The 15,863-nt window shown below is 41.4% G+C and overlaps 1 protein-coding gene across 8 annotated transcripts in view; it reads left to right on the forward strand.

Moving 5' to 3' along the window:
* Positions 1-15,863, forward strand: part of RBMS1 (RNA binding motif single stranded interacting protein 1) — a 764,797-nt gene that overhangs the window by 465,015 nt on the left and 283,919 nt on the right. For all 8 annotated transcript variants that reach the window (XM_078681673.1, XM_078681675.1, XM_078681672.1 and 5 more), the window contains exon 2: positions 11,356-11,534. In XM_078681673.1, coding sequence (XP_078537799.1) covers positions 11,356-11,534 — 179 coding nt within the window. The remainder of the gene's footprint in view (positions 1-11,355; positions 11,535-15,863) is intronic.

Genomic DNA, 15,863 nt, shown 5'->3' on the forward strand with positions numbered 1-15,863 from the left:
CTTAAAGTGGCTGCTGTTTGAAGATATCTTATTAAAGCAAAGGAAGATAAGGCATAATACTTGCCTCCGGTCCTGACCTACATTTGGAAATGATCAGGAACTGCTTCATCCACATTAGCCTGTGGTTTGTATACACTTTATTTTTGTTTATCGCTGGCCATCTAGGTATCCCCAGGGAGATACCACATTGAATGGATGGCAGAGGGATGTATTGATATTTTCTGTGCGCATCCATCACTTATGGCCACGGCCGTACTGGGAACCAAAACCGGCCCTGGCAAACCGCTCGTCCAGCCCTGGGAGAGTGGGGGGTGGGATTGGGGGGTGCTAGTGGAACGCACCACTCCCGTCTTTTCTCTGCCACTTTTGTTACAGGGGGCTGATATTGTAGCAATGCTGCAAAACCGGCCCTGGTAATAAAAACGGCTGCAAACGGCTCCCACCCTGTCGGCCCACCAGGTGAACGCCCAGTGTGTGCTACGGCCAGTCCAGCTTTGCTTACGGCTGGTGAAATGAGCTGGACCATGAAGGCGGAGCTTATAGGACAATAAGCTGTTTTACCAGAAGGTCTTCAGAGGACAGTTCTCTCCACTTTGTTTTGGGCTGATCTTTACTTAAACATAAGTTACACTTGTGAAATGTTGCAGTAAAAATCTGGAAGGCAACTAAACATGTTAAACGTATTTATTCAGGTAAAAACATGGTGACTATTATTGTTGACGTGGGAGCTTTTCTACAGTAAATTCCAATATGTGGCCTAGCTCTGAGCAAACAGTGGACCGACTACCACCACAGGTACAGGTGTGCATAAAGAACTGCTCCTTTTCTAGGGCTGGTCTTCAGAAGTTCAATATCTTCCCTATTAACATCAGTGATAGTGGGTGTGAGGGGGAGCAAGGAAGTAAACAAAAACACGAAACCTTGGCAAAGTCAGCTCATGTGGCTTGTAAAAAGCTCTGCAGAGCTCCTAGTGGGACCTGGCTTGGAGAGTGCCATAAATGAGACGGCGAGACTCTGGTGTGAAGCCCCTGCCTGGACTGCTAAAGTTGCAACTGTGGCTGACAGATTTGCGCTGCCTGGCACATGAAGGATGCTGGAGCTACCTGGAGCCGGATGCTAAAAATGAAAGGTTTTGTTTGCTATTACCTCCGAACCAGATTGTTCTAATTCACACTCAGTTATTTGGTTGCGTAAAATCAGAAAAAATATGCATTTCGTTTATTATAAAGTACCTGTCTTGTAAGAGATAATACTGGTGTTGAAAGCTCTATCTGGAGACTGTTCACACTGTTACTCAGTCACACCATTAACTCCGTTTATTCAGCACATTTCTTGAGTTGATACACTGAACGCACTTGTGAAGTGTCGGAGAGAAATAAATGGAGCAGCACTGAGGAGATTATTGCTAGTTTTTATATAAGGGTTAGAAATGCACTTTCTAACCAGGAGCAATTGCAGATACCCTGGATATTACTAATATTGTGTGCCAAGTAAATGTCATACACTTTATAGTCTGATAACAAGGTCTTCCTTCGACTGTGCAATAGAACATATTATATTCATCTTGAATTTCTTCGTACAGCTGCAAGATATAGTTTCAGACAGTGGAAATAAATCATTTTGTACATTTCTACTTTCCTCTGGGATGTATCTGTTCTGAGACTACTCCGTAATCCTAGACCTTGCATGCTATAAGGTTAAAGTTACGTAGACCCACACGAAAATGTCCCCAAGGTAGTTTACTATTATTTGTTTTTTAAATATAAGCAGTTTTTGTCCCTCCCTGCCTGAGTATATTTCTTTCTCCTCAGTGGACGAGACCACATTTGTGCAGCTATACACTCCATAACACCCATTGTCTTACTTCTGTGTTTGAAAAACCTTTGGAGGAAGACTTGAATAGCAGCTTGTTAAAAGAAACCTGTCCAAATTACAAGAGACCGGTGGGGACTAAGAACATATGGCATCAATTCAAGTTCAACCCACCATGGATAAAGAATAAGAATCAAAGTTTGCCATTGAATGAAGAAGGCAACACAATTTTGTTGCTTGCATTCATTTAATATTAGTTTGCACACAAACACCTGCTAAGTAGCAACACATTTTACTTGTGGGGTCAAGGGAACTTACATATAGCACAAAATGTATTTCAGGAAGAGGTAAGTTGCAAAAAATAAGGACTGGGGATTACCTGCGTTACATAAAAGATACAAACAGAAAAAATTGCAAATGTACAAGATGTAAAGTCACACAAGGAAGAGATACGAATGGATATACTCTGAATCACATAGGAATAGTAGAGAGTCCATACACCAGCATAGTGAGGCTGATTATTTATTTATTTATTTAAGACATTTATTAAGCGCACAGCTACCCCCAACGGGGGTGTCTCGGCGCTGAGGAATGCAGATCAAGGGGAGAGAAAATTTATTGACCCGAAAATAGAAAAGTTTTTAGTTTGCCCCTGAATTGAGACTCGATGTCGATGAGCCGAAGGCTGATGGGTAGGGAATTCCAGAGTTTTGACACTACCACTGCAAATGCTCTGCCACCCTTTCTTGCTAAACGGAATCTAGGGGTGAGCAGAAGGCGAAGATGGTTAGACCTGAGATTAAGGGAAGATTGGACTGGTTTTAATCTATGTCTCAGGTATTTTGGGCCTTTTCCGTTGAGGGCCCTGAAAGCTAGGACCAGGGCCTTAAATTTGACACGGGCCGTGATCGGGAGCCAATGTAATTTCCTTAAATGGGGGGAGATTAAGTGTCGATAAGGGACTTTACAGATCAACCTAGCAGCGGCGTTCTGCACAATCTGCAGCGTTTGTAGGAGGTACGCCGGTAATCCCACAAACAGGCAGTTCGCATAGTCCAGATGCGAGGTGATCAGGGCATGTATCACAGTCTTCAGTGCTTCCGTAGGGAGGAAGGGGGACATTTTTTTTATCATATGAAGTTTCCCGAAACATGCCGAGGTGACTTTCTGGATGTGTGTTTTAAAAGATAAATCATTATCAAATTGGACTCCAAGATTGCGGGCCACTTTAACCGGAATAGGTGGAGGGTTGAGTTCCTTTGGCCACCAGGTGGTGGGCGACGAAGGAATAGTTTGATTAAAAAACAGCACCTCCGTCTTATCCGTATTAAGTTTTAGCGTGTTAGAGGTCATCCAGGCCACAATATTGGAGAGACAGATTTTAAAATTTTCAGAGCCAGAAAGCGAGTTATCTCTGAGGGAGACAATAAGCTGCGTATCGTCAGCGTAAGATATTACTCTGACCCCCAGAGACTCAATCACCTTTGCCAGAGGTGCAACGTAAATGTTAAAAAAAAGGGGGCTGAGGGCAGATCCTTGGGGCACCCCGCAGCCTAGAGGTTTCCTGTCCTTAGACCAAAAAGGTTGGCACCAGACTTGTTGTGTGCGATCAGTAAGAAAAGAGGAAATCCAGGCAAGAGGGGAGCCACCGATTCCCAGCTCTCGTAGTCTGCTCAGGAGGATGGCGTGGGAGACCGTGTCAATGGCTGCGGACAGGTCGAGGAGCACAAGCATGGCTACCTCTCCCCCGTCCACAGTCTCACGCACGGTCTCCGCCACCTCCAGAAGGGCCGTCTCCGTGCTATAGCCGGTCCTAAAGCCGGATTGTGAGTCGTGTAGCAGGCCATTGCTTTCAACAAAGTCCGACAGTTGTTCTTGCACAATTTTTTCCAAAACTTTGGCCGGTTTAGGTAGGAGAGATATCGGACGGTAGTTGCTGAGCACCGCAGGGTCTGCATCAGATTTTTCCAGCAGAGGAATAAGGATTGCCTGCTTCCAGGTCTCCGGAAACTGGCCAATCCACAGAGACAAATGCATACAGCTACACACATGTTGAATGCGGTGAGACTGCACACAAACGGGCATATATGGAGAGACTGGGAAACAAATGGATAGTGTGTGGAAGCAGTAAACGGGTAATCTGTAGATTTGAGGTAGAGGGAAAAATTGCTGTCCGCATACTAGATCAATGGCATCTCCTTGGAAAAATCACTTCTAAAGGATGATGGGAAATTCATTCTGCATGCCTTGTCAATCATCGTTATTGTTGTAGAAATTACCTCTAAACAACAACGCAATGATCTGTGCATGCCCATTCCTTCTTTTACCTTTTTATTACCATCCTACATGTGTAGTTCTGAAATTCTATAACTTCATATGTTTGATTCTACCATGTCTTGGCATTTCTACAACACACTGTCATTTGGCGTTTACGTGCTTTTGGTAGTGTGAGGCAGCCACAGTCCGTCCTAATGGTCAGAGGGGCCATGCAACCTCATCTTTTGGACACTATAAAGAACATCTGAAATGCTGACCAAAGGACATACACTCTTTATTTTTAAGTCAGGCAGCCAGGAGCTAGATATTCACTAAATGTGCATCCTCCTGGCTCACTGAGCTGACTTTGTTAGGCTGAAGAAGTCACAGCTTCTGTGGGTGTGACCTCTTCAGCCTGGCAATGCACCAGAGTCATTCTAAAATTCAAACTTTGAGCTAATGTGACCCCTATCATAATCACAGATGATGTCATAATATCTGTCATATGATCAGGACCACTGGGATTATGTGATGCTGCAGCTTTTTTGGCATAATGACGGATTTGCCACATGTGTTACATAAATCAATAATTTGCAGATTTTAGCATAACTTATTTCTAACTCATTTGGTTCAAAAGTTGCTAAAACGCAGTGACACGCATTGCGGTGCAGCGGGAGGTCACCTTTCTGTTCCTTATTGCTACATGTATGCGTTAAGCTGGTTCCAGTGAGGCACACCCTATGCTCAAAGAGCTTTGGCAAATGTAGTAAAGACCATATAATGTAGGAATACAATCACAAAATATGCCGTGTGATTTGCCGTTTCTTGCAGCATAATTTAGTCCACCCTGCTGCATAAAGTGGCCCTCCCCTGCCCATTAATTCCAATGGCCCTGAAGATCATGAGAATACTGCCATAATATATCACCTCCTTACATGGCACCAAATAAGACCAGTACATTGAAGCAAGTGAAGGCTACAATTCTAACTACATTGATTTGATTAATGAAAGACGGGGACCAAACAACAGTGCCTAAATATTTGGATATAATAGCTAAATGTTTACTATCGAATTATCTTCCTTTCAAACATAATCGATGTATTTTGACTTTTGTCAGCAACATGAAAAAAGTAAAAGAAAATGCTATTTACATTCATGTGAGTTATATGCTGTAATTTACAAGCGTTTGGTGCTCATATATTATTTTCTTCTTCCAGAGTTCATTCAAATGTTTTCTTGCCATTTGGCAACAAGAGTATCAATCAATGCAAATTTTCTATTTTTACGGTCTCGCTTGAGAGCGCAGCTGTCACCAGCCAATTTTTTTTTTTTTGTATGTTCTTATTAGGTGAGCATCACTAGAGGGGATTTGGCTCCGCCCTTATGTTGGAAACTAGGAGTACATGTTTTGATTGGCCAGATGTTTTGTGCTTCCAAAAAAAGTGCATGGCCTCCACACAGCTGTGATCATTTTATTTATCCAGCTGCCTAAGCTTGAACTTTCAAGGGTACACACATGACATTGGGACACTATTATCGTTAGATCTCTAGATAATTTATGTTGTCTAGAAGCAGCACAGATGGGCGGAGAGAAGTTATTAACCTACATAGATTTTTAGGTCTGGCTTAGCATTCATTCACCTGACCTTTTAATCTCCACCAATATTATTCTACAGTCTTTGCTTCCACACAAATAGAATCCATTCCTATGCTATTTAGTAGTAATGCTTCACATTACTAATCAACTTTTCTTTAAAGCCAGTCCTATTGGCATTGCCTATGCCTGTTCGTTTAACTGCATTTTTTTTCTTCTTTTTTTTGCTGAGAGTTCCTTCTGTGCAACAAATCACTATAACGTGAGGAATGTTGCAGCACACAGAGCCATACTTTGAAATCAAGGATGTTGCCATCCTCCAACCAGGCACCGGCCTGGATCACCTACCTATTGCAACATGTGTCCAGCTCGGAGTGCGTTGTTCATACAGCACTTTGCTGCTATCAGTGCCTTGGGGCCACAAATGATAACAGCAAAAATTGTACATGCTTCTCAGAAACTGCATTTCATTTCTATGCTCTGACACTAGCACACCTCTATTGAAAGTGTTTACGGAGCATCCCTGTGTAGTAAGCTTATCTTGCTTGTTGGGCACATTTCTTTGCCATGAACGGTGCAGTTGCCAATATGTGCTATCTGAAAATAACCATTCAGTAATGAGAGATGATCATCTCCATACAGTGAAACTGACTTCTTTATTTTAAAATGTGATGATGACCTGTTGGAGTAGACTGTGGAGAGAAATTGGGCTACTTAATTCTGCGAATCTGGAGTAGGATGTGGGAAACATTTGCTGACGTTTTTATAGCAATTTTAAAAATATATTTTTTTTCTTGTTGTAAGTATTCGTCAACCCTTCAGTAAACTTTAAACTGTGGAAATTGGTAGAGTTAATATTTCGAATACACTAATTTAGCAAAGCATACCCAACATGTTGTTTCCAGTGCTGTATTCCAGCACACAGTAAATTGTTAAACATTTTTTTTAACTATATGAGCAATGTAGCATTTTGTTGAAGCATTCCAGCTCTGTATACCGACGCATTTTTCTGATCACAGTGGGTTTATAGACTATTTTTTGAATTGGGTTATTTTCAATATTGACCAATTATTTTCATTCAGCAGATGCAAGCACTTATTTCCAGTGCAGACTTAATTATGCCTGTTTTTGCATATTTTGTACCTAAAATGCGGCACTACTCTGGAGTAGGTTTACAGTTCTACAAACAATCTGTTCAGTTGAGGTATTTTTTAGCTTGCACGCGTACATTGTTTTGCAGATGCGTTTTTTTAATGTGCACGTGGAAAGTTAGCACAGTTTGCCTAAAGTTACTTGCAGCCAATTAAACATAGATTTTCCATGTTTCATCTTGTTCGGTGTATATTGCTTTCTTTATAGAAACCATTGCACAATGTATGAGATGCACCTGTTCTTTAGAAACACATTTATGCGCCGTTTTTTTCCCTTCTGTCTGGAATATCCTACACTTCTTTACCAGCCCCTCTCGCACCTTCCAGGCAGTCCCCAGTTCCCCAGTGTCCGCGAAACCAAGATAATCTGGCATTGCTGCCCTTTAAACTACTTACCACCAATGAAAGCAATGGTGATCTAAACTGGGCCACTATTAATACTAATCGCCCAATTGACAGCAGTCACAGGCGAGCAGCGGCTTCCTTTGCTGTTGATTGGTCTCTGAATTAACCACATGACTCTGAAGCTGATGTTTGCCCCTCTGTACTGTGCTGTCTGCATGAAGCACATTGTTCGCCTAAAGGTTCCTAGTGTTCACTGTATCCTAGAAGATTGTTAGCTCTTGTATTAAATTGACAAGTGTCTTCTTAGTGGGCAATTTCTTCATCCATTAAAAAGGTGTGGTGTGTTCAGATTTGTTAAAAAAAAAAAGGTGCCATAATATCATTCTGGGAGGATGTGCATACTGTTGCTAATAGTCACTTACGTTACTGATAATGCAGAGAGTTTGGCATGGGCTTGTTAGCCAATTGTGTTGGCCAATTGTGAATCACTCTCAAAAGCATGTATTATTTTATAAAGGTTAATGATACTACTGCGGTAAACCACAACCAATCATATGTCCTCACCCAGGGTTTAGTATGTGCATTGTTACCCCGAGATTTCACAACACCCGTTCCTGTGGTATCCATGGGAACCACATGGCACATATGTATTTTATTGTATTGGAGCATTTATTTAGCATTTACTACTCCTATGTTGGGCACTGTAGCTCTTGCCTACATTGGCAGTAAACTATGCCATGATTTGGGTGTGGTTGAAAGCGTGTGCCTTTGTGTGTGTTTTTCTTTTTTTTTTGGTTCCTATGTGGGAAATGTTTCCATGCTGTGCGTGAGGATCACGGAGGTGCGTATAACTTTTTGTGGGATGCAGCGCTAAGCAGTGTGGTGGATTAAGAGGTGTGAGAGAAAGGTGCACAATTTATGGTTTTCAGTAAACTATCAGCTTTAGGCTGCCTGCAGGTCCCTTTATGGTATTTCTTATGATTATAGTTCTAACCGTTGCTGGTTACCGCACTGAGTTGTTCATTTTGAGATTTTTTTTTTGTTGCTCCTGAGTATGCATAGTTGACAAGAGAGGTTGAGGCGTGATCTGCTGGGATGGGCTTTATTACTATCACCCCAACGCTGAATGTCAATGTCAGATGTAAAGAGATGGTCATAGTGTGTGGCTACTGGGGACTTGCCGTGATAGAGTATATTAAAGTTCTCCAATTTGCCATCTGTATAGGACTTAACTCTTCAGTTATTCCATGCCAGTTCCTTTGGTGATGGCTGGGTTATGGGCTGGTACAGTATTAGTTGATGTCCAAGATTGTAGCAGATATGTGTTATGTGAATGTAAGAGGAATACGTAACAATTCTATGGTATTAGTGTTTGTGTGGGTCAAAAGAGTTCTATGTGAAGTGTGGGTCAGCAGGGTTCTGTATTGAGTGTGGGCCAGTAGGGTTCTTGACATTACTATTTACTACTCAGGCTAATCGTTAGTACGCCAGCTATTCCTAGCTTATTTGAACATAAAGAGTAATTTGCTGTTTGGATTGTTTCATATATGTGGGCTTTAAAGTGTTCATTTTATTTGAAAGTTCAATTATCCTTCCAGGCTCTGTCCCAGGGTTGTGGGATGATGTAGTTATCTTAGAAATAGCCATAGTGTTAAAAGTCTTCCTAAGTATATGCGCTCCTGAATTATATGAATGTTGGTTGGTAGTGAGTTCCAGGGCTTGTCAGCCTGTGCTCACATATTAGTGCCTCCTTTGGATTCCTTATGGCAAGGTGGTATGATTTTGTGTACGCCTGGAGCAGCCAGTGCCCTGTTTTGTTTGTATTGCTTGTCTTAAATGTTTTAGTTATAATAGTCCTGTTCCTTGGGAGGTTGTGTGGACTAAGCAGAGTTCCTTGAACATTGCCCCTCTAACTATAGGTAACCTGTGGACTGATGTAGGACGTGAGTTACGCTTTGTATTGGGTGACGTGGAGAACTAGTCCTGCTGCAGGATTTTGGATTAGTGTATTTTATGTATGGTGAATCTGGGTGCGCCATGGTATAGGCTGTTAGCATTGTCAAACTTGGAGATTAGTATTGGAATTGGTTGTAATTTTTGTTCGTGTTTAAGGTATTGGATGATGCATCTTAACCCCTTCGACGCTCATGACGAGCTGGGCTCGTCATGAGGTAGCCTCCTCGCACGCTCATGACGAGCCCAGCTCGTCATGAATAAAGGGATTTACAAATTCTCAGCGTGCCAGCTGAATTCCGCCCGCAGCCTAGAGGTTAAATTTGTAGTAGGCGCATTTGTCACATTGTTGTGGTGTCAAGGATACTTAAGAATCCATGGTTACTGCTTGGTTTCTGACTTTTCAATGTTGTGGGAGGGGCTCAAGTTCCTTGGCCCATATGACAGTATGCTGGCATTTTTAACCATTGCCCTAGGTCATGATTTCTGTCTTCAGCTTTGTGTTGAGCTTTAGGTGGTTACACATCATCCATGTATTTATGGCCCAGGCATTCGACAGGTTTTGAGCTGTAGAGATCATCTGGGCCATCATCCATGTTTAGAATGTTTTCCATGTCATCTGCATAGATGAAATGGGTGAGGTTGAATGATTTAACCAGGTCTGGTAACCGAGTGCGCTAGATAGTGGACAAAGAAAGAGACTTGATGGGCCCGTCTGTTCCTGCCCACTGTAAGTTTGAGGTCATCCTGGATATGATGGCTGATTGTGCCACTGCAAAGGATGTGCGACCTGAGGACCCTGTTCTTGAGGGCTTGTGGAAGTTGTATTTTCATTTAACTGTTTTTACTACAGAGGCTGCTCTCTCCACAGTAATGATAAAACGCTAGAGGGTTTCATTATGTTAATTGCGGACGTCTTCAGAAGGAAGTCTGCACTTGACGGATAAATCCTTTTCTTGTGTAGGCACGTATTCCTGAAGAATTAAAAGCTGACCTTTGTAAAGCACCTCTTGTCCCTCAATTAAGCCCTCACGAGCTGTTGACACACCCTTCTCAGCCGCCACCTGTTATACAAACAGTTTCTTTTGGTACTAACATTTTGTGAATTAGGTTACTTACTTTCTGAATCGGGTTTTTTATTACATTTCCAGTTATCTCGAGTTGAATAAGCAACTATTTCAGCATCCAATCTCACAGCAACATTATTTAGGCAGTGCAGGCCAACTTTTAAAACTCTCACAGACTCGCTGCATCGCCATTTGATGACTTCTTAATGTACCCCAATACATTTGTAAAGCACTGGATGTTCTTTAATGGAAAGATAGTTGCTGCATAATATGACTTTCCTTTCTATAGTCAACCCAGCCATAATGTTAGGTCGTCAGCTGCCGCATAAGTCCAATGACCTTGTCTGTAGCCAATAGTATTGGACCAATTGTTTAAGAAGCGCACTGTATTAATTAGTTTCAGAATCGCGCATCGTACATAGTATTTATTTGAAAGTTTTATATAGCGTGAACAAGATCTTTGCAGATATCAGAGCGCTTTACAAGGGCACGGGGATAAAAATACAAAGTAATAAAGCGTATATACAAAGTAATATTTGAGGTAGTTAGGTACAAGGTGCTAGTTACATAGGTAGGTCAAAGGACATGAAGTAGGTCACAGGTGAGGTAGTGTCGGTACACTGTGCATAGACAAACAATTGCGTCAATAGTATAAAGTACAATAATAAGGAGCATATACTTGCTTAAGCGTGTTTAAAATATTTAGAGTTTAAAGGTGGGCAAAGTTGAGGTGGGTGTGTGCAGGATGTATAGTCCCACAGGTGCGACAGTAGTAGAGAAGTAGGGATCGTTGAGGTGGAGTGGGTAAAGTGTGCAAAGTCAACCAGGTGCGTCAACAATATAACAATATACATAGTCAAACAGGTGCGTCAAACATTATAACAAAATACAAAGAGTGAGCGTATACAGTCAAGTAATTCGATAATACGGGTAGTACAATAGACCAGGGGGGTCGGGCAGGTCTTACAGAGCAGATTCATGATCCTTTGGATACGGAATAGTAGATCATGTGTATTTTGCCATGAGAATCGCTTTAACTTCTTTCTTAAAAAGTGTGTTGGAGGAGATGAGCCTTGTTTCAGGAGGGAGTGAGTTCCAGATCCTGGGTGCCATTCCTGAAATGTTGAACTACACAAGCAATAAGAGCACAACGTAACCACTGCCCTATTCTTTACAGCAGTCTATTCTCCCAGCCCACCCGATGACGCCACCGAGCCCCAGTACCATCGGTACCAACAACAACAGTAGTAGCAGCAGTAGCAGCTCAGGATGGGACCAGTTAAGCAAAACAAACCTGTACATCCGAGGGCTTCCTCCAAACACCACTGACCAGGATCTGGTCAAACTGTGCCAGCCGTAAGTACTTTTTTCAGTGGAAATAAAATGTAAATCTTAATTAATTTTTTAATGTGTGTAATTTGGGTGGTAACCTCAAACAGAAATTACATTAAAATATTAGTAAAGTAAATCAGTTATTCAACCCTAAAACACATGTTTTTAAACTGGTCACTACACTTATTTAATATTTAAATTTTTGCAAACAAAGTTTCAATTTATAGTTGTTCTTGGAGATGTTTAGTTGGCTTTTAATCGCATGAGCACATCTCTAGTTCAAAACGCAGATTTTTTAAACACTTTTTTTATTTAAAAAGCTGCAGGCTATCTGGTATTTCTTATTGCAAAACTGTTTTCTGAAGCTGCCACTAGGTACTTACATTATGGGATGTTTCTGGGTATATTTCTCTGCCTGTCAGTGCAAAAGTGCTATGTCGTGCTACTTATGTACATGGGCTACATGCCAAATTCATTAAAGAATGCCACAGTTATGTTTACTTGAAGTCAAGTTGCTAAGTATTGGTATGTAGAAAATGTGAATATGTCGACATTGCCAGAGTAAATGAACCATTCCAAGATGCCATTACTCTTTTCCCCTGTAGGAGCAAAATGGGTGGTTTACCTCTTGCAACTAATGTGGACCATAACATTTATTTGTAGTTCACATTGCTGGGACCCCTTACATTTTGAGCGATTACTCACAAATTACTTATAGCAATGCAGTGGATGCAAGAAGCAGAAACAGTCTCTCTGCTTTGAGGACCTAACATACTCAACTACTGTTCATGACCTGCTAACAACATGTTTGTCGCCACTGAAATAAATAACTGGTGAGACACTATGAATATACCTCTCCTCCCTTCGATGCAATACCTTATATAAAAAAAAGGTGACTGTAAAATGAAAACTGATTGATTGAGCCACGACGAATGCTGGAAGGAGTGATAAGATGCCACTAATGGTAGATTCATTAAGGTACTTGCTTTTTAAGAAAATACATTTCTGAAGAGTATTTATGGTGTTACTGAGCTCATAGGAAAATGAGAATCATTTAAATTGAAATAGATGTATTATAATTTTCTGTGTTGACTGTTTTGGAGTTACAATACCTTACTAAGGGGTACAGAAGAGAAACATGAGAAGCCCCACGCTGAAAAAATAAGGGAAGCTGTACATTTATATGGATGAAACATCCTGAGATGTGCATATGGAATTGGGTGATTTTAGGCTTTATTGAATTGTAGTATTTACAGAGTTCTTCATGCCTTTGATGCAGCATGAAGCTTTTTACATAGCATCACATATGTGCACCATTTTAGAGTGCATGGTTGATATAGGGTTGCTGCAGAATGGCCTGTATGGAGTTGATGGCAGAGGTGCAGTTCGAAGACTCCAAACTTGTTGCCTAAGACTTATAGCTGCTTATAAACATGATGTGTTGCAAAGAAGTTTAAGTCTAGTAGACTCATACAAGTACAAATTATATTTTTGGTACTCCGTTTCAAGCTACTAATCGCATGGGTAGTGCCATGTTTTTAGTGCTGTCAAGGCTATCTTAAATTGATCACAATTTAGTTGAAGTAGCATCCCAGTGCTTAGCCAATAGAGAAGAAGCTTTCACCAGTTCAAATGGGTGAAAGTGTAGGAACGGTCAGCAGTAGGTCTAAGCTTGAACGAAGTTGCCTTGTTTGGTGGTAGATACAAAGGATATGTGGAAGGAAATGTGGTTTTGTACCATTGATTGCTCGATGTGGGATCTATATTGCTTTAAAGAGAGACATCTAGCCATAGGAAGTCAGAATAACCATCTGAGGGCTGGTGAGATCAGAGTCCGGAAGGGTAGATTGAGAAGATATCGGGCCTCCAGATATCTCTGTGGCATCTACTGTAGTGAAAGGCCAAAAGTTTGGATCCCAGAAAGACCACATCACCCTTCCCTCCGACGTAAATTGAAAGTTATTACATTGGAAAATAACACCTGTGTTCTACAGTGCTTTAAATTAGCAAAAGTGTGGTATGAAAAGTTTTATGATTACGAAACTGAAGAGCCAATTGCTGAAAATCACTTGTTTGACGGAAGGGGGGGGGGAGGGGGGGTATGGGGGGAGAAGAGTTCGAAATTGGTCTGTGACTTTTGAGGAGAAATAATGACTGGTGTATAAACCCCATTAAAAATAAGATCTGTGTCATGCAGTTTTAAAATGTGTTTGGTTTATTGGAGGCATATGGCGATGATTAGGTACAAAAAAGTGTTATAAAGTTAATGCTCGGGCAGATGTTCAACGGTCTATAACAGTGGACGCTAGAGACTTTGGAAAGTGCTGTAACGTGTAGGATGATTTGATACCCTGGCTAATTAAATACAGTTACACTGTATTCAATCTAGTTCTGCTCTTAGGAAAATTCTTTTTTGTTGATATTGATGACCTCAGTCTCCCAAGATGGTGGTCTTGGTAGAAGTATGGAAGAAAGCTCCAGCTTCATGATCTGGGTACGTTTTAAAATGTATTTAATGAAACGAGTTGTGAAGTCCAGAAATAAATGGAGCAAGAGAACCCCCCCGGCATCAGCTAGGGAGTTGAGCCCCCTGAAGTGATGTAATGTGCACATTTGTACCTTAATACAGTCGGCATACACACGTCTCAGAAGTTACAATACCATAACAAGCAGGTGCAGAGATGAAATCATGACTGCCAGAGTAGATGACCTTCAAAAGTGTCAAAATACAGATTTTCTGCAGAAGTATCAGTTTATGAAAAACTACACTTTTGATACCATGAGTGCGTTTGCCTGAGAGGGGAGCTAGTTTTCATATGGTTAAGAACACGTGACTGGTGCAGATTCTAGTACTCAAGCTTTATAGGGGGCAATTTACATCAGATAAACATTTGTAAGATATCTGTGTGGGAGTATTCCATTCTTGATCAGGGTAAGTGAATTAATGTCAGAGAGAGCTGTAGACCAGCTAAGATACCTTGCAACACCGATAAGTGATTGGATAGTTTCATCTTGGGGTCTCCATCCATTTCTCAGAATACCCTTTTTCCCCCTCCTCACCACCCTTGCTCAGGCCCCACAGTAGCAGGTAAATAGTTTGTGGCCTTTCTGCTCTTGCCATCAGCTGATGAAGGGATGTGCAGGTATCTTTATTGATATTCATGGTGGCTATCCATAACAATTCAGCGCAAAACAAGAATAGATGTAAACCCCATTGTGGGCCAGAATATTAACCCATGCGAGTGGGCATACTAATGCATTGTGGAGCATGCCCAACTGTGTATAGAAAATTGCTAAGGTATGAGTTTCTTAATTTTGTATACAAATGTGCGAAGGCCTCTGAGGCAATAATATGGTCATACCGATTATTAGGGGTCGAGTACGGCTTGGGGATAGTCAGCGAAGTTTCTAACCTATGTAAGGATTCTGCCAACTTTCAAGAAGCGATTGGTTATTGTTGGCACATAGTTGGAAAATGTGCTGTATATGGTCAACTAACAGTGTGGCTCATGCCCTTGTATAGTCGACGTTTCAATCTCTTCTAGTGGATTGCTTGAAGTTTCTCAAGGGAGGTTGCTTTCTGGAAGGAGCTTAGACCCATTTGCCAAAGTGCCTTATGCATGTGGCATACGAGTTTGACTCGCCTCAATCGAAAGCCAAAGGATTTAAAGTTGATTTCAAAACATTTGCATGTCCTCGGGATGAGGGACAGCCTTGCTGCCTAGCTATGTTACTGTTCCCTAGCAGATAGCGTTGTGGTAAAGCTAGTGTAGACGAGTTTGACTCGCCTCCAGCCTCAATCGAAAGCCAAAGGATTTAAAGTTGATTTCAAAACATTTGCATGTCCTCGGGATGAGGGACAGCCTTGTTGCCTAGCTATGTTACTGTTCCCTAGCAGATAGCGTTGTGGTAAAGCTAGTGTAGGCTACAGGCTAAATTGCAAAGTTACAGTTGTGCCAATATCATTGCTCAGGTCATTTCCACTTAATTGTTTATTTGGAGCATTGTTAAGGATTTGCCTGGGCTATGGTGAATATTTTTGAGGTTGCCCTTTTTACCGGCAGCCTGAAGACCCTTGCATTCAAGCATTCCCAATTATTTGCATGTCAACACACGGAATAGAAAATAATGTGAAAACCCAAGACTGTATTTCTTGTGCCAAAGAAGGAAGGTTACTGAAATACAAGTATTCCATCCTTTTTGCCTCCTATCGACAACATTTTCTTTGTAGTGCCATTCAGATAAATAATCCTTTCTCTTCTAGTAAAAGATGTGATGCAAGAAAAAGCCTAAGGTGTATTTGGGCGCCGTCTGAGTTCATTTTTATGTCTCGCCTAGCGATGCAACGCCATG

The sequence above is a fragment of the Lissotriton helveticus genome, chromosome 3_1 (genome assembly GCF_964261635.1).
Source record: "Lissotriton helveticus chromosome 3_1, aLisHel1.1, whole genome shotgun sequence".
NCBI classification, from domain to species: domain Eukaryota; kingdom Metazoa; phylum Chordata; class Amphibia; order Caudata; family Salamandridae; genus Lissotriton; species Lissotriton helveticus.